General features: G+C 38.3%; 1 protein-coding gene and 1 long non-coding RNA gene across 2 annotated transcripts; one reads left to right on the top strand and one right to left on the bottom strand.

Annotated features, from left to right (window-relative positions):
- The first annotated feature begins 34 nt into the window (after nt 1–34).
- Nucleotides 35–15,635, top strand: maml2 (mastermind like transcriptional coactivator 2). Its single transcript, XM_077723367.1, has 6 exons — nt 35–396; nt 468–968; nt 12,108–13,157; nt 13,977–14,114; nt 14,224–14,305; nt 14,422–15,635. Exons 2-6 carry the CDS (start codon nt 540–542, stop codon nt 14,880–14,882), a joined length of 2,160 nt encoding a protein of 719 aa, XP_077579493.1. The 5' UTR covers nt 35–396; nt 468–539; the 3' UTR covers nt 14,883–15,635.
- A 9,725-nt stretch (nt 15,636–25,360) lies between these two features.
- Nucleotides 25,361–26,878, bottom strand: LOC144200710 (uncharacterized). Its single transcript, XR_013327178.1, has 4 exons — nt 26,812–26,878; nt 26,680–26,747; nt 25,966–26,042; nt 25,361–25,760 (listed from the first exon to the last, which is right to left on the bottom strand). It is a non-coding gene; the product is annotated as an uncharacterized LOC144200710 (long non-coding RNA).
- Nucleotides 26,879–27,261: the final 383 nt, after the last annotated feature.

Genomic DNA, 27,261 nt, shown 5'->3' with positions numbered 1-27,261 from the left:
CAGACGGCGATAGATCGCTTCCAGCTACTTCCTCATGTGCGCGCGTCGAAAAAAAAACTGTCAGGAAGGCTAAGCACAATGAAGCTCTCTGTTGGCTCATGCACGCGCACGACTCACACGGCTCCTTGTCAATGGACTGTTTGAGAAGGAGCTCAAAGGACGGACACGCCAAGCAACCGAGAAGAACAAGAAAAACCCCCACGAGTAGATATGCCGTCTTTTTTTCTCCCCCACTTCGCACTTTCGCCCCGACACGTTTTGGGGTGACGTGACGGCGTGTGGAAATGATGTCACTTGCAAATTAATTTGATCAGAGTATGGATTAATTTATTTTTAATGAAATTTGGCGTCTGGGAGGATTGCAATTGATCGCCTGACTTTTTGGGATCTTTTCCTGTGAGTCTTTACCGCACTTTCGAGCCACTTTTGTCTTATTTTTTTAATGTAATAGTATTTTTTATTTGTAGGTGCATGTCTATTTTTTAACCACATGGGATCTTAGCAGTGCGATTTCCCCACCGAAGCCGACCTCACCCCGGATGGGAGAGGCGACTCCGGCTCAATCGGCCGCCGGCGCCTTCGCTCCAATGCTGGCGGTCGGCATGGGATCCGCGGCCGCTCACGGCACCCCATCGGCGGCCACCAGGGGCTCAGCGGTGCCGCAGCTCCACAGCGCCATCGTGGAGCGTCTCCGTGCCCGGATCGAGCTGTGCAGGCGGCACCACTCCACCTGCGAGGACCGCTACCGCCGCGGCCAGGCCGAGAGCTCGGACCGGGAACACGAGAGTACCCTGCATCTACTCAACGTCGTGCAGCAAGGACCGGGCACCCGCAAGGGCAAGAGCGGCCGCGGGGCTGCGGCACAGCCGCATCCGCATCCACAGCCTCCTCCGGACTACAGCGTCAGGGGGACCAACGGGGAGCAGCGGGGCGCCGATGGGGACCACAAGATGTCCACGCGTATAGCGGTGAGTCAATCCGGCATATATTACGCAGATGTTCACTTGTCATTTTCCACGTTTATCCCCTCTGAGACCCAACTTGAGGCTCATGACACAAGTTGAACGAGTTCCTACTGTCCACTCGCAAAACATACTCGTATCTCAATGCAACACTATCAAGACCAGCGTCAGACTAGCGTTGGTTCGCGGGCCACATTCATGCCGCCTAGATCTTCTTGGGGCCCGTTTTTTTTTTGCGTCCAAAAGGGGAACTTACTGGCCCCCATTGAGGGTGTAGTCCTCAAATATATTTTGACTTGGACTGCAAATGAACCTAATTAGATGAAATTCAATTTAAATTATATAATTGTCATTAAGTGATCATGTTGAACTGCCATTGACAGCCATAGACGTCAAATTAATTTTGCCTGTAAATGGCGAATTAATCCGTTTCATTGGCCCCTCCCAGTCAAAATAGATTGGACGGTTTTTTTCCGCAACTGAGTTCTTACTTAAAAATGTAAATGAATACATTATATTTTTTTTACCCAATTCCAATCCTCCGTGAGAAGGCTTGATTTCCATAGGGGACATCCCTATTATTTATCGCTTCTATATTATTTTTTTTATAAATGACACAACACCATTTATTGCTTCCAAATTGGCGCCGAGGGAACTAAAAATGGAGAGCCACTGCCATAAAGGATATTAAAAGTTTTAAAAACAAACTCCCAGATGTCAGCTCAGAAAAACAAACAATCCATGTTTTCCCAATGACGACCATTTACCGCCAACGCGCCACGCTTTAGCTGGCGCACAACAACGGTGTCGTTGAGCTTTGAGGAACATCACCGTCCCGTTGCGTTTGCACTAAACGAGGTCAGGCAACATCATTACCATGTTGTGCCGGCGTTAAATTGATGAGCACAGCAAAAAATGCACGAGCAAGCAGGAAATGAGCCGCTGGCGTGCGTGTTGTGCAGCTTAATGTTTTTAACAACCAGGGTGGTGATGGAGGCAAAAGAGCAACAACACTTGTCGACAGTGTTGTAGCACGACCGTATTTTACGGACTATAAGTCCCAGTTTTATTATTAGTTTGGCATTGACTTAAACTCAAGTGTCTTTTATCAATTTATTAATAATTTGCTGTGTTGTTTTTTTAGGCTTTAATGTTCCAAACTGCTAATATTATCATTAGAAGGTGCTTAGTCAGTATGTTGTTCACCATTTTAGGATAAGTTTAATGTATTTTTTTGTTTTAGAGGCCTGATGTAAGTGTTTAACATGTTTGATGCAAAGTTCTGTGGTCGAGGGTTTAATTCCTGGTGGGTTCATGAGTCGTGTGAGAATTATTGTCACATCAAACAGCAAATTTACCACGTTTAAAGTAAAACATTTCACTTAATAATGCCTAATTTTTCATGGTCAGAGTTAATCTACATTGACATTTATCGCAGTAAAATAAATAAAGTATATCATCATCAAATCTATTATGTTTTAACACCAAAATGCCAAATTTAATATGTTAAAAGTGAAAATGAACACGCACAAATGCCAAATTGAAGGTTATAACATTATTTCAGGTCTTGGGTATCTACTATGTAGTTTATTAACATAAAAAAATGAAATAGAAATAGATTGTAGGCTTTTTTGGGGGGCTATAGAAGTATTGACTGTTCACACTGGAGTTGTTGGACGAGCGCAAAGGATTGTGGGGGAGCGGCAGCACCGGTTGAGAGCAGATTAACAAAGGATATTCTTCGAGAGGGAATTTGAGAAGCGCGGGGAAGGCGCTGTGAAGGGATTTCCCATCATGCTTTTGCATCTTGTTCTTCTCGCAGCCGCCAAATTCCAAACAAGTGAGAATTATTTTATAATATATCATCTAAATATCCCCAAAAAACATCTACACTCGATTATCTGGGAACTTGGAAAGCTCATATCTGTTTAGAGTCGCCATCAAAATGAATTAGACGTTTATACCCGCCATTGGCACTGAAATTGAACCAAATAGACTCCCAATTGGATTAGAATGATCACATCCATGCTGCCTATGTTAATCTCTTGCCTCAATTTCGGATTAGTACCGATTCCAAATTATAATGGAGGCACGCGTTCAAACCAAAACAACGTTGTTTAATAACTCCCAGTGTGTCATATTAATATTCACTGGATAGCAGCTCAATTTATGAGTGTATGTTTTCAGAGCTTTTTGTGTGTTTACTGTGCTTGCTTCAGGATGTGTTGGAATTGATTCCATGTGTTAGCTCAGTGATCCATGAAATGAAGTTCTCAATTGGGTAGTAATCAGCGTTTTTGTGCGGAGTGTTTGTGATGATGATATCAGGCATTTGAAAAAACTTAGCTAGGCAAAAAAAATCCTGATGATTGTTGCTCTCGCACAGCCACCATAAACATTCAAAGGGAGCTTGACCTATCGTAATAATCGACATTTTCATCCAATGCATGATGAAAAAAGGAGATTTTCATGCCCCAAAGGGTTTATGTAGTGTCATGGTGGTGTAATCGTATTTGGTCACAGGATTTGGAGATGTTTATGGATACTTTTTTGACAAAGAGAGCCACAAACTATTCATATTTTGCAATGTTATTTCTTGTGAGCCATACTATGAACTATTTACTATGTAAATGGGTGTTTTTTAGTAATTTCACCACTTTTAAAGTGGAAAAAAATGAATATTTTTATTAAATATTCTTATGCTGTTGCTAATCAATGTGAAGATGCAAGAGTTTACTGCAAAAAATTAAGATTAAAGCAGTTCTAGATGTAATATCTCAGTTCTGTCACCATAGATTTCCATATTTTAGCTCACAGGTTAGCAAAGAGCCAGATGCACCCATCAAAAGAGCCACATGTGGCTCCTGAGCCATTCCCTACCCCTGCTTTAGAGAGATAGACTCACTTTTTTGCTCTCATCTGTCAATGCATGGATTTTTTTGTGACTTACATTTGTTATTTTTTTTTATTTTTCAGCTTTTAAATGTTTTTTTTTAATTAGTATTTCTGACATCCTTTTTTCATGAATTTAACACTGTGTTTTTCCAAAGTCAAAGCATTCCTGGATTTCCAAACTCTGCGACCTTTAACCCTTTACCATGTAATCCCATCACTTGCCCTGTTAAATACACACAAATCTGTCAAAATTTCTTTTCTCACCTCCATGACCTTTGACCAATCACCTCTTCCGTTTCATCTTACAACATTGATAATAACCTTTATATTAGTTCTTGAGTGATCCCTACCAAAAACCACAAAAAAACAAATACATAACAGTTTCACTTACTCTAATTACACAAAAATAATCTCATTATCGACGTCATCCCTTTTAAAAATAAATAAAGTGGAGTAGCTGGTCTAGAATTGGAATTCTCTTTGAAGGCGAGCCATATTTCCAACCCTAAAATTTGCATATGAATCATATCATATCATTCAAATTTTTACATAAGGTCCATTATCCTCCCTAAATGACATCCCATGCATATAAAAAAATGATCTAAAATGACCCATGGAGTTTTCCAACCTTGCTGTCAGCCAGCATCAAAATTGGTTTATCGTTTTCTATTGGAACTTGTCGCCACCAGTCCTACTTTCCCTCCATTTTTACACACAAAAAAGCCCCATGGCGACTTGCGCTTATGTTTTATTCAGCAGCCTATGGGATGTCTGCGCCGGTCTTTGAAGCCGGCGCGAAAAAAATACGGCGCCGTTTCTCCGTCTTCAAGGAACGCCGATGTCTTATCTGGGACACGACGTTCAGGTGTAAAAAAAAAAAAAAGCTGTCGTTAAAAAGGCTAATGTGAGACGATAATGCTAGTAATGTTCCATCATCGGACGCCATTGTTGCGTTAGACGACCCAGCCACGTTAACTGGTAGGGGGGGGGGGAAGGAATGGTCGTCCAGTAGTCAAAATACATTTGAATATTTCTTAATACATTCCTTTTTACTTTACTTTGTACTTTATACTTTTTACTTTAATGATGAGTGATGAGTATGTTAATACTTTAATCCTTTTTTCCTGTTTATGTTTCACATGTACTGTTAACGGATGCACTTTTTTACATGTATCGTATCTTATGCTGACCCGGCCCATCTGTCAAAATTTTAAAGTCAATGTGGCCCCCGGGCCCAAAAGTTTGCCCACCCCTGGTCTAGGAGGTCGAAAATATGGCATTGCTTTGAATTTGGTTGCTTAGGTAGAAGTTAGTTATGAATAATCAAGTGTTTTCCCCTTAATATACAGTGTTAAATTCATTACTCATTTGAATTGGAAATATACTGAGACCATATGCAAAGAATAGCCGAGGGAGGGGAGGGGGTTGTTATTGTAGCCCCGTGGGAAGCTGCGCTTTCAGGTGCAAAACACATGCAGGTGTTGGTCGTTTTTGCGGAACGTCAGCGGCCACGTTGACGTCGCAAAAGTCCAAGCTGGCGTGTTTATCTTGGAATCTGCTCACACTGTGTGAGAGTAAACAGGTCCAATTGGTCGACTCAGCTTTTCTAGGATCCCTCAGATTGACGTTTTTTTCTTCAGTTTCACAAGATGGTGATTTTTTTGGGGGGGTAAAATGCCATTTTTGTAGAAATTTTAATAATTGGAAACATTACAGAATTATTTTTTTAAGTATAACAAAACTACTCAAATACAAATCTATATATTTTGCAGTTTAAAATACAGCATGTATTACATAAGTCAAACCTTTTAAAACCAACTGTGAATAAAATCCTGAACAAAAACTTTAAAATGCGAAATAACAAAAGTCATATAAAATAAATATGTTAAATGTTAGACCTGCATAAATTCAGAAATTAATAGATAGATTAATAGATTTTTCTTTATATTTTTAGATCCACACAATAAAAACGCCCAGAACAATCATGGCCAAAAAAAAAACACCCCCATTTTCCCCACGGCGTCATTAAAAATTCGAACGTGGCCTCCTGATGTCATCAGTGAGCCCCCACAACGACTGGGAAAAAAAGATGGGGGGGCTTGGAGGGGCGGCACTTCTGTTGGTGCAGAGTTCAGACATGTTTACATTTCAAGTGCAGGATATTTCTCAGGGCTGCAAAATTTCCCAGGCTCCCATTTTCAGCTCCCCACCCTCTGTCAGAGTTCACGTGCATGGAAGCCATCCATTTTCACTAGAATTCAATAATCGGGATTCAGTGTACTATTGACAGTTATAGCTATCCAATTTAATTATTTATAATTTGAAAAAGGAAAAAATTTCGAAGATTGTGTCAATTTATCTAGATTTTTTTTAAACAAAGAAAGTGGGAAAAACTATGGCAATGCTTTGAATTTGGTTACTTAGGTAGAAGTCTGCATTAGTTATCAATAATCAAGTGTTTTCTCCTTAATATACACCGTTAAATTCATTACTAATTTCATTCATAATTCATTTTAATGTTCTTTCAAAAGTATAACATCTTTTTGTGTTTACATTTGACTATAAATAGTACATTTATTCAGACAAAATTCTCATTTCTGTTGCCTTCAATGTTTTCTACAGAATTTTAAAGTATCTTTAAATTGAATATCTTAAAAATCTGGCCTTATTTGACACCTATACGAGCGTACATTTTGTAATCGACCCAGTTTTCTTCTCATTTTTTGGGGCATAGCCAAACCAATTTTACATAAAGCAAGACTTTGACGGAACAAGCATCCAAAAGAGGAACACGGCTTCACTTGTTCCTCACTTCTACTCTGCCAAGGGACAGCGGCTTGGTTTACACAACTGTCGTTTCAGCATCCATTTTTTTAATATGTGGGTCTCTCTTAACGTTCCTCTTATTTGGGGGACAAATTGTGATGGCAGCTTGTTTTTAACTGACGACAAGAGCGCAAGGCGGCTTTATTACACCAGAGAGAACATTCCTTTCTCACTCCTTTTTTTCCAGCATCAGTGCCATGCACTCCGCTCCACCCCCAGTTTCCTTCCTGGGCTTTTTTTAGAGTCCACTGGATTTTTTTTTTCACATCCGGCAACAAAGGCGTCCCTTTCTTAATGCCGTAGTGGAATTTTACCTTCTTCACTTCATAATAGTTATGTATACACAAGTGCTGTAGCGATGAATTGATTAAATCGAGTCAGTAGATAATAGAGGAAAAGCTTCAACTTAGATCAAATTGTAATGGTTTGTTTTGAAAGTCTTGTACTTGGTTTTATTGATTTGGGAGGATACGCTGCCCTCAAGTGGCTCCAATGAATATGATCTCATTCTTGTCTACTATTGGTCGCCGGACGTTTGGTCGCCGGACGTTTGGTCGCCGGACGTTTGGTCGCCGGACGTTTGGTCGCCGGACGTTTGGTCGCCGGACGTTTGGTCGCCGGACGTTTGGTCGCCGGACGTTTGGTCGCCGGACGTTTGGTCGCCGGACGTTTGGTCGCCGGACGTTTGGTCGCCGGACGTTTGGTCGCCGGACGTTTGGTCCCTTTTGGTCGCCGAGAGAGAGTTTAATATCTAAGTATATTTGACCGGCGACCAAACGTCCGGTCACGGAAAGAGCCAGCCCTCCCAATCCAAATAGATTGAACGATTACCGTGGCCTCACGTGTTTTGCCCAAAGCAGTCACAGCGAGCGTGAGGCGAAAACAGCTGGCATCACCAATGCCAGCTGAGCCGCGAAATCCCCTTCAGCAGGGCTGGGGAGCGCGCGCCACCCTTTCTGGGGATACAAAAGCCAGCTGCAACTTTTGGATGGCAGCCCACTTGTGCCATCACGCTCTTGTAATACATTTACATGGCGATATATTAAAGCCGTTACTTTTAAGGTTACATACTGCCAGCTCTAGTTGCTAGCCTCGTAACTATAAAATGTTTGTGTCAAATTAACAATAAACTACCTGCATTTTAACTTTTAAACTTTTAAATCAGGGGTGTCCAATTGTGGTGTTCCATAGTAGATAAGCCTTGTTGGAGGTATTGACTCTAAAAAGGATTATTTAAAATGTAGTATGTATTTATCCTTCTGAAATGGATTAAATAGTGTCCAATATTTGTTGACATGGTTCATAAAGCTGTTAGTTTGCTGATGGTATTTAGAGATTTCCCTGTTGACTTTTTGACTGTAGTGACAGATGTCAACATAGACACATAGATTTAGCTGTAGCCTGCAGGCATAGGCTTGTTAGTTTGGGAGTTTTGGTGGATAGACAGCAAAGTCCAGGAGGAGACTGCTGACCTCTATTGAGGTCAGCCAATCCTTGATATTTTTCTTTTTAATAATACTACAAGTACTACTCCAATGAAAGACCGACTGAGGGGAGTTTTTGTTAAACCATGCCAGCAGAAAAATTCTCATAACGGGGAAACAGCAAGCGAGGGAAAGTCGTTTTAGTGTTCGTGCCGGTAACGAGGGTCAAAAACGACAGGGGATTAGGAAAATATTTGACCTTATTTATCATGCGGCTGATATTTCCCAGAGGCCAAAATACAACGTCAAACTTGTATCAAGAGAGGTTAAATGGCATAGAAGAGCAACAAAAGAGTTTTTGAGAAAATTGGAGGAAAAAGTCTTTCTTTGACCACATATACAACACAAGTATAACTGTACAACATCTTGTTTTGGGTGTGCTTTGCTCCCTCAGGGCCTGGACAGCTTGCTATCATCAACATAAAAATGCATTCACAAATAGCTCAAGACTCAGATTTTTCCCCTCGTAATTTTCCATACCCAACCAATAGGATTTAAAAAAAAAACACTGTTAATGTCTGGTTGGTTTAAAAGCACCAGCGTGAACATTAGCACGCCAATAAGCACTTAGCCTGTCTTCCCCTGTGGGACGTTAAATGGATGCTAAAGAGCTTTCAGTATCCCGGCTTGCAAATGGAACACTTAAAGATCATTTCAGCGTTAAGAAAAAATGCAATATGGACAAGGGAAATGTTGGAATTGTAAACATCATGTGAGATATTCGTAACCTTGTTTGGCTAGCGTCGCCACGCAGCTGCACGGCGAGCCAGATGTGTAAAGATGTGGGACGGGGGCAAGCAGGAAACAGTCTCTGTGTGCTTTAGGAGCCGTCTTTGAAAACAGGAAGGGGATTCTTTTGCTTCCCACCCGCTTAACGGGACTTATTTTCCTGTGGCAAGGACGGAGGTGGAGACTGTTCTTGTTGTGTGACAGCTGCCTTTTAAGGTTTCTTTTGGGATTTGATGCTGTTTTGATTTTAATTTAAAATTTAATTCTCCTTTTTAACACCTTGGATTAAAAAGACGGTGATAGACGTCCAATTTGAACCAGATTTGGTGGAAATTGTCAGATTTGGCAGTAAAAAATAACTGTCAGGGCTGCCTTTCCCAAAGTGTCGCATCAAGGTTTTGCGAGGAGCCCAAACGAGAGGCGACAGCGATGTCAGAGGCGCTTGGCAAACTCCGCTTGATGCCCCGCGACAGCTTGTGCCGGCGGTTCGTTCTTACCGGCTCGGACTTGATGCGAAAACAAGATTCTTTTCGATCTAGTTTACTCTATCTGACGCGCCTAGCTTTGTCAGCAATAGCAACCAACAGCCTTAACTTAGGAAACAATAGATATCCTTTGTGTTAAAATATATCTATTTGGCCATAATTTCTTCTTATATTTTAATACCAATGATCTTCTCTCAGTCTGTAACTAAAAATAACTCGCTTTCACTCAAATTTAGCTTTAGGAATTATTAAAATTTCTTCCCTAAAGGAACTATACAACCGTTAACTGCATTAAGAAAGTATGATCTAGTTCACATATAAAAATACATTTTTAAAAAACCCACTCTTCAAGATTTAAAGGGAAAGAACAAAGTAGCGTTTCACAGTCCGAAAATATGATCATTCCTAATCTCACGCCTTGGGATCATGGAAACTAATATTGGATGTTTCTCCGCGTGAGTATTTTATGCACCAAAAAAATCTGCCTTGGGTAAATATAATGCAAGATTTTTCTTCAAAGCGGGCTCTTATCGTCTCTTTCCATTTCCCTCAGGCTTCCTCTCACCGCTCTATTTTTTTCCCTGTATATGAACTTTTTTTGCTCATCCTTCTCTTCATGCCAGATAAGTGTGTCAGGAAGCGTAAGGGGAGGCAAAGTGCTGATGAGGCCAAAAGTAGCCCACCTCGGCAGGGCCCTGATTAGTACAAAAGCACAGTATGAACCCGCCGTGCACCCCTCGAAACACGTGGCCGTTTTGTCGGAGAAGACCCGAACCTGACTTGAAAGGATAGTGATTTTTGTTTTTGGTTTTTTTTAAGCAAACATGAGTACTAACGATTGGCTGCCATTGACATTGACGATCAATATATTGATGTAAGCCCTTTCTGGTTCAAAGAAAGTGGACGTCTATTGTCGTCAAGGGCAGATTGTGATTTTTAGCAGACTCCCATGTTTTCCAGCTTGTCCTTTGAGTCTAAACAAACACTCGGACAGATGACACCCGGAAGGCTTGAGTGGTGTCATCCTGGTTTCCATTCACTCAATGTCAGTGCGGGTTGGTCTACCTGACACGTCAGTTCTGGTCTGGCGGCGGAGATTTGCGCAGCACATTCAGGAATAGATAACATCAAAACAATTCAACAAAAGTCTCTTATAGTATTTTCACGACTATAAGGCGCACTTAAAAGTCTTAAATTTTCTCCAAAATAGACAGAGTGCCTTATAATCCAGTGTGCTTTATATATGGAAAAATAAAATGTGGCATTTATTGAGGGTGCGCCTTATAGTGCGGTGCACCTTATAGTCGTGAAAATACGGTAAGTATATGATTAAATATCAGATTTTTTTTTTACTCAGACTTATACTCAGGTGCCACTTATAGGTAATACTTAATATACTTAATTCACATTCGTTTTTGGGCTATTTGTAGTCGTGTTGTGGCTATTTGTATTCATTCTTTGGTCAATTTGCATTTTTGGTTTTCTTTTGGTAAGTACTTCTTATTGTGGCCATTTTAATTTGTGCTTTTTTTTTTGCTAAGCATTCGGACTATGCACTTATCCCCTTTTTGAATGAAAAAATAGCCTTGCAATAACAAGAAACCATAAAAATGCACTACTGTAAAAATTTGTTACCCATTTTGGTTGATTATTAACCAAAAAAAAGCTTCTAAATAATTTTAAAGTCACTTTCAGCCACCTTCCATCCCACCTTTTACATTACATCCCCTCAAAATCCGACATATACGTCAGTTTTGTCATCTGACCCGACTTCGCTGAAAACTAGAAGGATTCTGCGCTTTCCGAGCTCATTAAATGTTAATCAAAAAATCTATTTTCAGATGACTCGCATATCTATCATGAGGATTTGAGGCCAGTGCTCGTGAGGGGGATTATCTTCCAGTACTGTGTATACTTCAATGTACAGCAAGGGGCTACTGAAACATGAGCACTTTCTCTCATTAACATACTTTTGGGTGTACAACACATTTCAATGAATGCCCAATTAAGCTCAGCTTTTATATCATATCGTATCCACTCTCGATATCACGTGGGTGGGCACAATGGGGGGGGGGGGGGGGGGTTCTTTTGTCCGCCTAGCTCATTTACATACATTAAAAGCTTCCCTCTATTCGTTATTCGCACCGGAATGCGGATGCTTCATATTTCCTGCTTGAATATACAGTATTTGTTGCCATAGCGACACAATAACAGCACGAGGAGAAAGTGTTTACCCAGCGGCCATATCATCAAGATTAATGTTATCTGATGGAGCGCACCGGCATGGAAGTCGAAAGTGCCGCCGCTGACGTTGAGTGTGTGTGTATGTGTGTGTTTTTTTTCATTTTTTTTCACTGTGGGAACCAGTTTGTAGACCTTCCCGCCAGCTGGCACCCGTTTTACAGAGATGACTCACGGCCAGGGTGCTTTTTTGCATGATTAACTGTTTCAATGGTGACAAAACATCCAGAATTCAAACGTTCTACCGACAAAATCCTGTTTAACGACATTACTGAATTGCAGCTTTTGAAAGAAAACCCTAAAATTTCATAGTCATTAAAATGTAATACAATACAGACTTTTTTAATGCAATGTTTATTGCGTCTTATTGTATCCTAAGTAATATTTAAAGTGAATGCCATCTATATTTAAATGTATATTAAGCTCCACCCATTTTCCATGCTGCTATTAGTATATTAAAGTTGTTTTTTTCTCATTATTTTCAGCTTCAAGGTTCTTTGAGGAGAAAGTTGGAAGGCCACGCCCCCAAGCAGAACTCTCTCTCCTGTGCCTTCTCCGGTTCCGACTTCAAGCGTGTCCGGCTGGAAGTCGGCAATGGGGGGGCGGGTCTAGGCCTGTGTGACGGCACCTTAAGACACACCCCCCAATCGCAACCTCCAAGGAAAACCTTTACCATGCCGGACGTCTTCACCGCGACCCTCAAGGAGATGAAAAAGGAACCCACGGAGTTGCAATCGTCGTGCGGCCGCTCCCACGCCGATACCGCCTATGACTTCAAGGACGAAGGCGGCGGCCACATCGACCCGGATCTACAAGACCTTTTCGACGAATTAACCAAGTCGGTGCCGCCACTCGACGACCTGGACTTTGAGAAGATGCTAAAGCAGGAAGACGCCTTCTCTCTGGATTTAGGTCGACCCGTTAAATTGGAACGCTCGCCGGATTACGGCGGGGTACAGGGTGCCTCGCCGCAACTACGGCCACCTTCTGCGGGGCCATCCTTCGCGTTAACTGCCTCCCCCGCGGCGGGGTCCCTCCCCTGCTGGCCGGAGATCTCCCACGCCGAGCAGCTGAAGCAGATGGCGGCCAACCAGCATCAACCCGGTTCGATCCTCCACCACCACAACCACAACCACCACCTCCACCGCCAAACGCCAGCCGACGGGCCTCCCGGCTGGGGTTCCCCCGCCTTCCAAGACAAGGGGGCTCGGCCGAGAATCCCCCAACAGAGCAGAGGCGCCAACAGCTGCATCTTCAATTCGAACGGTATCCATTGTGTAGAAATGAAGCCGCTAAGCGCCAAACCCGCCTTGCACTTCAGCCCCAAGGCGCCACCGTCCTCAGGCCATGTGTTGCCCATAATGGCGGGTAACAAAAGCGACAACCACAGGCTACGGCTTTCACCTCATGACGGACAGAACCAGAACAACCCTCGTCTTCCACCGACGCATTTCCACCATCTTCAGCACGCGCCATCATCGTCAACTCTCCTGCACGCAGGAGCGTTGCGCTACAAAATGAACCAACATCACCAGGTGAGGCTGTCAATCTTAAATCTACAGTATTTACTCGAATATAAGCCACATTTTTCCGACCAAAAAAAATGATGACTGAATCGAAGATCCGGCTTATATGTGAGTAAATACGATAAATCAAAATATGTAAAAAAAGGGATTTAATGCTAAATTTCTCAGTATACTTACAAGTTATATGGACCCCTCACACTCAATCGCTATATTATAGCTCTGTACATCAACCCTGCCCAGGTAGCCACCCCTAGCTAAGCTCCGCCCCTTCCTTACTCATACCTTCCCTGTCCTATTGGAGTCATCTTGTCCAGGAAGACACACTTTTGCAAGGAAATGCAAGGCGTGTCATGTCTTACTCACTCTCAAAGAACCTTCACTACTGTGTAAAGAAAAAAAATAGGACAATGTTGTCAAAACAATCCTTCCATTGATCTTTGCAGCTTGTCTTTGTCAGCCTATCCCACCTGATTTCCAGCAAAAGGCCAGTTGCCAGTCACTCATAGGTCACACTTTGTGAAAGACAACCATTCACACTCTCGATCACAAAGTTGAAAATAGAAACAAAAGAGAATATTTTTTTAAAGTCAATGATCAACTTTTTCTCTTTTTGTCCGTGCGACCTAAAAAGAACGATAGTTGTCCATCCGGTTGTCTTAAGTTAAGAGCTAAAGTGATGTCAATTCATTCATTTTTTGGCAACTTTTGCCCTCAATTAAAAAAATGTTACATTTTCAAAGAAATCACATCTTTTGAATTAAACTCGCGGAGAATAAGCAGTACTTTTTGGGGACTTGAACTGATATTAAGGTCATGTTTTGACATCAGGGTGGACCGAGGCCAGCAGCTAATGCAAACCTGGGTGAAACGCGACCTCTGGTGGCCATCCATCAACCAACAGCTCCTGTCAAATCCCCTGTCTTGCAAAGACAACTAAACCAAGCTCATGGAATTGGCAACACCTCGGTAAGATTTGTATATATACATATAAACTATATCTTAGGATCATTTTTTCACAAAGTTATAGTTATTTTTTTCCTGCGCAATTTCACTCTGGATTTTCTGGTCAAAACAGGACAAAGACGCCGTGTCCCAAGATGAGTTCAGCCGTCACTTGACGAGGCCGCCGCCAGATTACCGAAGAAGCGTCTTCCCAGGTGGGCTAGCTCAAAAAAAAAATTTAAAAAACACTTGTCTAAGGAAAATTAGAGGGAACATTGCACTAAGTGTAGCCCGCTCATCGTCCATTTCCTTTTACCTTTCGTCCTTTCAGGTGCAAATCCAACGCGGTCGTCCATCTCGGAGAAGGAGCTCCCATCGGCGTGCTGCCTGCTTTCCGCCTCTAACGAGCCCGTTGCGTCGGACCGCCGCTTCAAACCCGCGGGACGCTTCCCGGATCCCAACCGAACAGTGTCAACTCCAGACGAGGCTGGATTCCCAGGCCCCGACGTACGAGGGAACCCCTTGGCAGCCTCCGCCCACTGGCCCGGGCGCCGAGCTCACGCACCGGATACCCGGTATCCTCCGAGACCGCCAGGACCTCCCAAGCGGGCGTCGACGGGCGACGGCGGCGCCAACCGGCTGACCTTTGACTTCCTACCCGAGGGAGACAACACAGTCCCGGGAATCAACGCCGATTCGGACTTCATCGACTCGCTGCTCAAGTCGGGTTCGGGAAACGATGATTGGATGAAAGACATCAACCTGGATGAGATTTTGGGAAGTCACAGCTGAACACAAACTTCTGTTTGGTTTTTTTTTTTTTAGGATGTCGTCCATGTTTGGTATATTTACTGTGAAGGGAACAAAAGTAGCATCTGAAAGTGGACGCTTTATTTGTCCATTGGGAAGCTTTGGCTCAATTCCCATTGGATTGAATTATGTGGAATAGACTGATGAGTTTTATTCCTAAAGACAGATCTTTTGGAATTTGTTTCTTCAATTCCAGTGAGATGTATATGTCCGTCAATGCCAAAGGCAGATATCCACATCAATTTCATTGACGGGTGAGTTTTTGTCAATTTCTAAGAGGGATATGTACATCAATTCCTGTGACAGACTTATCAGTTAATTCCAAAGACCAACAGGAATATGTGCATCAATTACAAAGACGTGTATGTACACCAATTTCAACTATTTACGACAATTCCAATGACCTTCCCAGGACTAAACGTCAATTCTAGCTGAAAGTGGGAAAAGTTACCGTCCAACACAATGTATTGAAAGGTTCCATAGGATATAACAAAATCAAACAAAAAGTTGATATTCACACTGTGAAAATATGTATTTTAGTGTTGCTTTCAAGTTAATTCACAAAAAAATATTTGTCTTGTTTTAGTTTTTTTGTTTGTTTGTTTATTTTTCAGGTGTGATCATTTATGGAGGAAATTTCAATCACATAGCCAATGTTCTATGTTGTATTTAATTGAAATTGGGATATTAATGAGATTCCAGCTGTATTGAATTCAATAAATACCTTTGACTAAGTTTGTCTCGTCTTATTTTTACAGATAAAATAGAATGTTGTGAGTGCAGTCAAAAAATTATATAGTGTAGTAAGACTTTAAAAGAAGACATAGTATAGTAAGGCTTTTTTTCTCAGCAAAAAAATGACAATGCCTTAAAATGAGCTCTAATCAGTAGTGGCTCTCAAAATTGGAAAATATCACATTTCTTTGAGAAAGAATCCTGACTATGTTTTTAAAAGACCCTTACCCTAAACTGTTTTTAAAAAGACCCTATCCCCACCCATAACCCCTGAAAAAAAGCCTTACTATACTATATTATGTCGTTTTTTGGGGGGAAAAAAGCCTTACTATACTATGTCGTTTTTGGAGAAAAAAAAGCCTTACTATACTATGTCGTTTTTGGAGGAAAAAAAAGCCTTACTATACTATGTCGTTTTTGGAGAAAAAAAGCCTTGCTATACTATGTCGTTTTTGGAGAAAAAAAAGTCTTACTATACTATGTCGTTTTTGGAGAAAAAAAAGCCTTACTATAAGTTACGGCTGGCAACCTGGACACACACTAGGAGGAGGTGTGTGGAGGTGTGTGCTTTCTTTTCTTTACAGGTACTTGAAGCTGTGGCCCCACCCCTGTGACAAAGCCCTGCCCAGGCCAACAAAGCTGTAATTAATTCCCCAATAATCCCTCCTTCAATCAAGATTCACTTCCTGCCCTTATTTAAACCCTTTTCAGTTGTCAGCTTGCCTTTGCCTTGCCCTTGATGCCTTGCTGAGTTGCAGGCTTGTGAGTACGTTACTCCCTGTTATATTTTGTATGTGTTGTTAATGATTTTTGGGTTGCATAGGGGGACTTGAGATAAGTTTAGACACCCCAGGGTATACATATAGTTTGTGCATTTAGACACAGATATTCCCCTGTCTAGATTATATTACATCAGTTTAACAGTGGCATCCTTCGGTCTTATTTCCTCTATTTTGTGGGTGTTCATTTGGACACCTGTCTGGGAGGGGGTTTTACCGTGTTTATTTGAGGGTGCCACTTTAATATCTCGTACGTTATCCCGTAGTCTGTTTTAATGACTTTATTGTAAATAAAATATAAATAAGGCTACTTGCAGTGTTTGTCCGAACTCATCTTTGACCGAACCTGTCTGCTGTGATAGTTGCGACTCCCTGGTATATCATACCCCAGGGGGAGTCGTAACACTATACTATGTCGTTTTTGGAGAAAAAAAAAGCCTTACTATACTATGTCGTTTTTGGAGAAAAAAAAGCCTTACTATACTATGTCATTTTTGGAGAAAAAAATCTCACTATACTATGTCGTTTTCGGAGGAAAAAAAGCCTTACTATACTATGTCGTTTTCGGAGGTAAAAAAGCCTTACTATGCTATGTCGTTTTCGGAGGAAAAAAAGCCTTACTATACTATGTCGTTTATGGCGATAAATAGCCTTACTATACTATGTCGTTTTTTGACAAAAAAAAATCCTTACTATACTATGTCGTTTTTGGAGAAAATAAAGCCTTACTATACTATGTCGTTTTTGGAGAAAAAAAAGCCTTACTATACTATGTCGTTTTTGGAGAAAAAAAGCCTTACTATACTATGTCGTTTTTGGAGGGAAAAAAAGCCTTACTATACTATGTCGTTTTCGGAGAAAAAAAGCCTTACTATACTATGTCGTTTTTTGACGAAAAAAGCCTTACTATACTATGTCGTTTTTTGACGAAAAAAGCCTTACTATACTATGTCGTTTTTTGACGAAAAAAGCCTTACTATACTATGTCGTTTTTTGACGAAAAAAAGCCTTACTATACTATGTCGTTTTTTGACGAAAAAAAGCCTTACTATACTATGTCGTTTTTTGACAAAAAAAAGCCTTACTATACTATGTCGTTTTTTATCGATAAAAAGCCTTACTATACTATGTCGTTTTTTATCGATAAAAAGCCTTACTATACTATGTCGTTTTTGGCGAAAAAAAGCCTTACTATACTATGTCGTTTTTTATCGATAAAAAGCCTTACTATACTATGTCGTTTTTTGACGAAAAAAGCCTTACTATACTATGTCGTTTTTTGACGAAAAAAGCCTTACTATACTATGTCGTTTTTTGACGAAAAAAAGCCTTACTATACTATGTCGTTTTTTGACGAAAAAAAGCCTTACTATACTATGTCGTTTTTTGACAAAAAAAAGCCTTACTATACTATGTCGTTTTTTATCGATAAAAAGCCTTACTATACTATGTCGTTTTTTATCGATAAAAAGCCTTACTATACTATGTCGTTTTTTATCGATAAAAAGCCTTACTATACTATGTCGTTTTTTATCGATAAAAAGCCTTACTATACTATGTCGTTTTTTGACGAAAAAAAGCCTTACTATACTATGTCGTTTTTTGACGAAAAAAAGCCTTACTATACTATGTCGTTTTTTGACGAAAAAAAGCCTTACTATACTATGTCGTTTTTTATCGAAAAAAAGCCTTACTATACTATGTCGTTTTTTGACGAAAAAAAGCCTTACTATACTATGTCGTTTTTTATCGATAAAAAGCCTTACTATACTATGTCGTTTTTTATCGATAAAAAGCCTTACTATACTATGTCGTTTTTTGACGAAAAAAAGCCTTACTATACTATGTCGTTTTTTGACGAAAAAAGCCTTACTATACTATGTCGTTTTTTTGACGAAAAAAAGCCTTACTATACTATGTCGTTTTTTGACGAAAAAAGCCTTACTATACTATGTCGTTTTTTTGACGAAAAAAAGCCTTACTATACTATGTCGTTTTTTTGACAAAAAAAGCCTTACTATACTATGTCGTTTTTTATCGATAAAAAGCCTTACTATACCATGTCGTTTTTTATCGATAAAAAGCCTTACTATACTATGTCGTTTTTGGCAAAAAAAAGCCTTACTATACTATGTCGTTTTTTATCGATAAAAAGCCTTACTATACTATGTCGTTTTTGGCAAAAAAAAGCCTTACTATACTATGTCGTTTTTGGCAAAAAAAAGCCTTACTATACTATGTCGTTTTTTATCGATAAAAAGCCTTACTATACTATGTCGTTTTTTGACGAAAAAAAGCCTTACTATACTATGTTGTTTTTTGACGAAAAAAAACCTTACTATACTATATCGTTTTTTGACGAAAAAAAGCCTTACTATACTATGTCGTTTTTTATCGATAAAAAGCCTTACTATACTATGTCGTTTTTTGACGAAAAAAGCCTTACTATACTATGTCGTTTTTTGACGACAAAAAAAAGCCTTACTATACTATGTCGTTTTTTATCGATAAAAAGCCTTACTATACTATGTCGTTTTTTATCGATAAAAAGCCTTACTATACTATGTCGTTTTTTATCGATAAAAAGCCTTACTATACTATGTCGTTTTTTATCGATAAAAAGCCTTACTATACTATGTCGTTTTTTGACGAAAAAAAGCCTTACTATACTATGTCGTTTTTTGACGAAAAAAAGCCTTACTATACTATGTCGTTTTTTGACGAAAAAAAGCCTTACTATACTATGTCGTTTTTTATCGAAAAAAAGCCTTACTATACTATGTCGTTTTTTGACGAAAAAAAGCCTTACTATACTATGTCGTTTTTTATCGATAAAAAGCCTTACTATACTATGTCGTTTTTTATCGATAAAAAGCCTTACTATACTATGTCGTTTTTTGACGAAAAAAAGCCTTACTATACTATGTCGTTTTTTGACGAAAAAAGCCTTACTATACTATGTCGTTTTTTTGACGAAAAAAAGCCTTACTATACTATGTCGTTTTTTGACGAAAAAAGCCTTACTATACTATGTCGTTTTTTTGACGAAAAAAAGCCTTACTATACTATGTCGTTTTTTTGACGAAAAAAAGCCTTACTATACTATGTCGTTTTTTGACAAAAAAAGCCTTACTATACTATGTCGTTTTTTATCGATAAAAAGCCTTACTATACTATGTCGTTTTTTATCGATAAAAAGCCTTACTATACTATGTCGTTTTTGGCAAAAAAAAGCCTTACTATACTATGTCGTTTTTTATCGATAAAAAGCCTTACTATACTATGTCGTTTTTGGCAAAAAAAAGCCTTACTATACTATGTCGTTTTTTGACGAAAAAAAGCCTTACTATACTATGTCGTTTTTTGACGAAAAAAAGCCTTACTATACTATGTCGTTTTTTGACGAAAAAAAGCCTTACTATACTATGTCGTTTTTTGACGAAAAAAAGCCTTACTATATTATGTCGTTTTTTGACGAAAAAAAGCCTTACTATACTATGTCGTTTTTTGACAAAAAAAGCCTTACTATACTATGTCATTTTTTATCGATAAAAAGCCTTACTATACTATGTCGTTTTTTATCGATAAAAAGCCTTACTATACTATGTCGTTTTTGGCAAAAAAAAGCCTTACTATACTATGTCGTTTTTTATCGATAAAAAGCCTTACTATACTATGTCGTTTTTTGACGAAAAAAAGCCTTACTATACTATGTCGTTTTTTGACGAAAAAAAGCCTTACTATACTATGTCGTTTTTTGACGAAAAAAAGCCTTACTATACTATGTCGTTTTTTGACGAAAAAAAGCCTTACTATATTATGTCGTTTTTTGACGAAAAAAAGCCTTACTATACTATGTCGTTTTTTGACAAAAAAAGCCTTACTATACTATGTCATTTTTTGACGAAAAAAAGCCTTACTATAATATGTCGTTTTTGGCGAAAAAAAGCCTTACTATACTATGTCGTTTTTTATCGATAAAAAGCCTTACTATACTATGTCGTTTTTTATCGATAAAAAGCCTTACTATACTATGTCGTTTTTGGCGAAAAAAAGCCTTACTATACTATGTCGTTTTTTGACGAAAAAAGCCTTACTATACTATGTCGTTTTTGGAGAAAAAAAGCCTTACTATACTATGTCGTTTTTGGAAAAAAAAGCCTTACTATACTATGTCGTTTTTGGAGAAAAAAAAGCCTTACTATACTATGTCGTTTTTGGAGAAAAAAAGCCTTACTATACTACGTCGTTTTTGGAGGAAAAAAAAAGCCTTACTATACTATGTCGTTTTTGGAGAAAAAAAGCCTTACTATACTATGTCGTTTTTGGAGAAAAAAAAGCCTTACTATACTATGTCGTTTTTGGAGAAAAAAAAGCCATACTATACTATGTCGTTTTTGGAGAAAAAAAAGCCTTACTATACTATGTCGTTTTTGGAGAAAAAAAGCCTCACTATACTATGTCGTTTTTTGAGAAAAAAAAGCCTTACTATACTATGTCATTTTTGGAGAAAAAAAGCCTTACTATACTATGTCGTTTTTGGAGAAAAAAAAGCCTTACTATACTATGTCGTTTTTTGAGAAAAAAAGCCTTACTATACTATGTCGTTTTTGGAGGAAAAAAAGCCTTATTATACTATGTCGTTTTTTGAGAAAAAAAAGCCTTACTATACTATGTCGTTTTTTGAGAAAAAAAGCCTTACTATACTATGTCGTTTTTGGAGAAAAAAAGCCTTACTATACTATGTCGTTTTTGGAGAAAAAAAGCCTTACTATACTATGTCGTTTTTGGAGAAAAAAAGGCCTTACTATACTATGTCATTTTTGGAGAAAAAAAGCCTTACTATACTATGTCGTTTTTTGACGAAAAAAAGCCTTACTATACTATGTCGTTTTTTGACGAAAAAAAGCCTTACTATACTATGTCGTTTTTTGACGAAAAAAAAGCCTTACTATACTATGTCGTTTTTTGATGAAAAAAGCCTTACTATACTATGTCGTTTTTTGACGAAAAAAAGCCTTACTATACTATGTCGTTTTTTGAGAAAAAAAGCCTTACTATACTATGTCGTTTTTGGAGGAAAAAAAGCCTTATTATACTATGTCGTTTTTTGAGAAAAAAAAGCCTTACTATACTATGTCGTTTTTTGAGAAAAAAAGCCTTACTATACTATGTCGTTTTTGGAGAAAAAAAGCCTTACTATACTATGTCGTTTTTGGAGAAAAAAAGCCTTACTATACTATGTCGTTTTTGGAGAAAAAAAGGCCTTACTATACTATGTCATTTTTGGAGAAAAAAAGCCTTACTATACTATGTCGTTTTTTGACGAAAAAAAGCCTTACTATACTATGTCGTTTTTTGACGAAAAAAAGCCTTACTATACTATGTCGTTTTTTGACGAAAAAAAAGCCTTACTATACTATGTCGTTTTTTGATGAAAAAAGCCTTACTATACTATGTCGTTTTTTGACGAAAAAAAGCCTTACTATACTATGTCGTTTTTTGACGAAAAAAAGCCTTACTATACTATGTCGTTTTTTGACGAAAAAAAGCCTTACTATACTATGTCGTTTTTTGACGAAAAAAAGCCTTACTATAATATGTCGTTTTTGGCGAAAAAAAGCCTTACTATACTATGTCGTTTTTTATCGATAAAAAGCCTTACTATACTATGTCGTTTTTTATCGATAAAAAGCCTTACTATACTATGTCGTTTTTGGCGAAAAAAAGCCTTACTATACTATGTCGTTTTTTGACGAAAAAAGCCTTACTATACTATGTCGTTTTTGGAGAAAAAAAGCCTTACTATACTATGTCGTTTTTGGAAAAAAAAGCCTTACTATACTATGTCGTTTTTGGAGAAAAAAAAGCCTTACTATACTATGTCGTTTTTGGAGAAAAAAAGCCTTACTATACTACGTCGTTTTTGGAGGGAAAAAAAAGCCTTACTATACTATGTCGTTTTTGGAGAAAAAAAGCCTTACTATACTATGTCGTTTTTGGAGAAAAAAAAGCCTTACTATACTATGTCGTTTTTGGAGAAAAAAAAGCCATACTATACTATGTCGTTTTTGGAGAAAAAAAAGCCTTACTATACTATGTCGTTTTTGGAGAAAAAAAGCCTCACTATACTATGTCGCTTTTGGAGAAAAAAAGCCTTACTATACTATGTCGTTTTTGGAGAAAAAAAAGCCTTACTATACTATGTCGTTTTTGGAGGAAAAAAAAGCCTTACTATACTATGTCGTTTTTTGAGAAAAAAAAGCCTTACTATACTATGTCATTTTTGGAGAAAAAAAGCCTTACTATACTATGTCGTTTTTGGAGAAAAAAAAGCCTTACTATACTATGTCGTTTTTTGAGAAAAAAAGCCTTACTATACTATGTCGTTTTTGGAGAGAAAAAAAGCCTTACTATACTATGTCGTTTTTGGAGAAAAAAAGCCTTACTATACTATGTCGTTTTTGGAGAAAAAAAAGCCTTACTATACTATGTCGTTTTTGGAGAAAAAAAGCCTTACTATACTATGTCGTTTTTTGAGAAAAAAAAGCCTTACTATACTATGTCGTTTTTGGAGAAAAAAAAGCCTTACTATACTATGTCGTTTTTGGAGAAAAAAAAGCCTTACTATACTATGTCGTTTTTGGAGAAAAAAAGCCTTACTATACTATGTCGTTTTTTGAGAAAAAAAAGCCTTACTATACTATGTCGTTTTTTGAGAAAAAAAAAGCCTTACTATACTATGTCGTTTTTGGAGAAAAAAAGCCTTACTATACTATGTCGTTTTTGGAGAAAAAAAGCCTTACTATACTATGTCGTTTTTGGAGAAAAAAAAGCCTTACTATACTATGTCGTTTTTAGAGAAAAAAAGCCTTACTATACTATGTCGTTTTTGGAGGAAAAAAAGCCTTATTATACTATGTCGTTTTTTGAGAAAAAAAAGCCTTACTATACTATGTTGTTTTTTTGCGAAAAAAGCCTTACTATACTATGTCGTTTTTTGAGAAAAAAAAGCCTTACTATACTATGTCGTTTTTGGAGAAAAAAAAGCCTTACTATACTATGTCGTTTTTGGAGAAAAAAAAGCCATACTATACTATGTCGTTTTTGGATATAAAAAAAGCCTTACTTTACTATGTCGTTTTTGGAGAAAAAAAGCCTTACTATACTATGTCGTTTTTGGAGAAAAAAAGCCTTACTATACTATGTCGCTTTTGGAGAAAAAAAGCCTTACTATACTATGTCGTTTTTGGAGAAAAAAAGCCTTACTATACTATGTCGTTTTTGGAGAAAAAAAAGCCTTACTATACTATGTCGTTTTTGGAGGAAAAAAAAGCCTTACTATACTATGTCGTTTTTTGAGAAAAAAAAGCCTTACTATACTATGTCATTTTTGGAGAAAAAAAGCCTTACTATACTATGTCGTTTTTGGAGAAAAAAAAGCCTTACTATACTATGTCGTTTTTTGAGAAAAAAAGCCTTACTATACTATGTCGTTTTTGGAGGAAAAAAAGCCTTATTATACTATGTCGTTTTTTGAGAAAAAAAAGCCTTACTATACTATGTCGTTTTTTGAGAAAAAAAGCCTTACTATACTATGTCGTTTTTGGAGAAAAAAAGCCTTACTATACTATGTCGTTTTTGGAGAAAAAAAGCCTTACTATACTATGTCGTTTTTGGAGAAAAAAAGGCCTTACTATACTATGTCATTTTTGGAGAAAAAAAGCCTTACTATACTATGTCGTTTTTGGAGAAAAAAAGCCTTACTATACTATGTCGTTTTTGGAGAAAAAAAGCCTTACTATACTATGTCGTTTTTTGAGAAAAAAAAGCCTTACTATACTATGTCGTTTTTTGAGGAAAAAAAGCCTTACTATACTATGTCGTTTTTGGAGAGAAAAAAAGCCTTACTATACTATGTCGTTTTTGGAGAAAAAAAAGCCTTACTATACTATGTCGTTTTTAGAGAAAAAAAGCCTTACTATACTATGTCGTTTTTGGAGGAAAAAAAGCCTTATTATACTATGTCGTTTTTTGAGAAAAAAAAGCCTAACTATACTATGTCGTTTTTTGAGAAAAAAGCCTTACTATACTATGTCGTTTTTGGAGAAAAAAAGCCTTACTATACTATGTCGTTTTTGGAGAAAAAAAGCCTTACTATACTATGTCGTTTTTGGAGAGAAAAAAGCCTTACTATACTATGTCGTTTTTGGAGAAAAAAAGCCTTACTATACTATGTCGTTTTTGGAGAAAAAAAAGCCTTACTATACTATGTCGTTTTTAGAGAAAAAAAGCCTTACTATACTATGTTGTTTTTGGAGGAAAAAAAGCCTTATTATACTATGTTGTTTTTTGAGAAAAAAAAGCCTTACTATACTATGTCGTTTTTTGAGAAAAAAAGCCTTACTATACTATGTCGTTTTTGGAGAAAAAAAGCCTTACTATACTATGTCGTTTTTGGAGAAAAAAAAGCCTTACTATACTATGTCGTTTTTGGAGAAAAAAAAGCCTTACTATACTATGTCGTTTTTGGAGAAAAAAAGCCTTACTATACTATGTCGTTTTTGGAGGAAAAAAAGCCTTACTATACTATGTCGTTTTTTGAGAAAAAAAGGCCTTACTATACTATGTCGTTTTTGGAGAAAAAAAGGCCTTACTATACTATGTCGTTTTTGGAGAAAAAAAAGCGTAACTATACTATGTCGTTTTTGGAGAAAAAAAGCCTTACTATACTATGTCGTTTTTGGAGAGAAAAAAGCCTTACTATACTATGTCGTTTTTGGAGAAAAAAAAGCCTTACGGGAAGGGTAGCCTGAAGGTACACGACACAAAACACATACTACAATCACCCAGACAGTACACACAAAGAAACACACACGCACACAAAATGTTATTTAATGTTTTTTTAAGAGAAAAAAAAAACCTTAGTATACTATGCCATTTATTGACCACGAGAGGCCAGCAAATTTCCACTTTTCATTGACTGCCGCCGAATGGGAGTGATGTAAAGGAAGTAAAATACAGTGTTCCCACGGTTATCGCGGTTAATGTGGACCGGGACCACCCGTGATAAGTGAATTTCCAAAGATGTCTCCATTATCATTCAGGTAAATGAAAGGGGTCAAAACACAAGTACTACATTGGTGGCCCAATGGCTAAGTCATAAGTTTTCCACATCTGTGGTCCTGGGTTCAAATCCCAGTACCTGTAAGGATTTTCTGAATATTATCCAGGGAAATGAAAGAAATAAAAGTATAAGTACTACTGCATCCTCTTGCAAGTTGTTGGCCTTGTGGATAAGTCATCAGCCTCCCACATCTGTGGTCCTGGGTTCAAATCCCTGTACCTGCAAAGATTTTCCAAATATTATTCAGGTAAATAAATGAGATAAAAGTATAAGTATTACTACTTTCTCTCACAAGTTGGTGGCCCAGTGGCTAAGTCATCAGTCTCCCACATCTGTGGTCCTGGGTTCGATTCCAAGTGTCTGCAAAGATTTTCCAAATATTATACAGGTAAATAAATGAGATAAAAGTATAAGTATTACCAACTTCTCTCACAAGTTGGTGGCCCAGTGGCTAAGTCATCAGTCTCCCACCTCTGTGGTCCTGGGTTCGAATCCAAGTGTCTGCAAAGATTTTCCAAATATTATACAGGTAAATAAATGAGATAAAAGTATAAGTATTACCAACTTCTCTCACAAGTTGGTGGCCCAGTGGCTAAGTCATCAGTCTCCCACATCTGTGGTCCTGGGTTCGATTCCAAGTGTCTGCAAAGATTTTCCAAATATTATACAGGTAAATAAATGAGATAAAAGTATAAGTATTACTACTTTCTCTCACAAGTTGGTGGCCCAGTGGCTAAGTCATCAGTCTCCCACATCTGTGGTCCTGGGTTCGATTCCAAGTGTCTGCAAAGATTTTCCAGATATTATACAGGTAAATAAATGAGATAAAAGTATAAGTATTACCAACTTCTCTCACAAGTTGGTGGCCCAGTGGCTAAGTCATCAGTCTCCCACATCTGTGGTCCTGGGTTCGATTCCAAGTGTCTGCAAAGATTTTCCAAATATTATACAGGTAAATAAATGAGATAAAAGTATAAGTATTACCAAGTTCTCTCACAAGTTGGTGGCCCAGTGGCTAAGTCATCAGTCTCCCACATCTGTGGTCCTGGGTTCGATTCCAAGTGTCTGCAAAGATTTTCCAAATATTATACAGGTAAATAAATGAGATAAAAGTATAAGTATTACCAACTTCTCTCACAAGTTGGTGGCCCAGTGGCTAAGTCATCAGTCTCCCACCTCTGTGGTCCTGGGTTCGAATCCAAGTGCCTGCAAAGATTTTCCAAATATTATTCAGGTAAGTGGATGAGATAAAAGTTTAAGTATTACTCACTTCTCCCATAGGGTGGTGGCCCAGTGGTTAAGTCATCAGTCTCCCACCTCTGGGGTTGTTGGTTCAAGTCCGAGTGCAGGCAAAGATTTTCCCAATGTTATTCAGTTAAAAGAATAAGTTCTAATGCCTAAGTGTTTAAGTGTATAAGTATTCAGTGGTGGATGAAAGATTTTGTCAAAAAAATGACTAAGTGTTTCACCCCATTTCCCTGGATAAAACGTTTCAACACCTATGTATAAGTGGGGCACGAGTTGGTGTAGTGGGTTGCACACTCGCCTTTGCACCGAGAGAACGTGAGTTCGCTTCCCGGTGTCGGCGGTTCACTGACCAAGCAAGCGGTCGAGGGTCGGCCGAAGGCCGACCCGAGAACGCCTTTCGCACAGACAGGTCCATCAAGTGTCTTCCGAACTGCCGAAGGCAGTTCGGAATATAACCTTTTGCTGAAAAGTA

This window comes from Stigmatopora nigra, chromosome 8 (genome assembly GCF_051989575.1).
Source record: "Stigmatopora nigra isolate UIUO_SnigA chromosome 8, RoL_Snig_1.1, whole genome shotgun sequence".
Taxonomy (NCBI): Eukaryota; Metazoa; Chordata; class Actinopteri; order Syngnathiformes; family Syngnathidae; genus Stigmatopora; species Stigmatopora nigra.
This window is presented reverse-complemented; position numbering and strand designations above follow the sequence as displayed.

What these genes read in the sequence shown, in the direction of transcription:
- maml2 (XM_077723367.1), top strand. Translation starts at nt 540, where the DNA reads ATGGGAGAGGCGACTCCGGCTCAATCGGCCGCCGGCGCCTTCGCTCCA. An exon ending in AGATGTCCACGCGTATAGCG is followed by an intron (nt 969 to 12,107) that starts GTGAGTCAATCC and finishes CATTATTTTCAG; the next exon opens with CTTCAAGGTTCTTTGAGGAG. An exon ending in CCGAAGAAGCGTCTTCCCAG is followed by an intron (nt 14,306 to 14,421) that starts GTGGGCTAGCTC and finishes TCGTCCTTTCAG; the next exon opens with GTGCAAATCCAACGCGGTCG.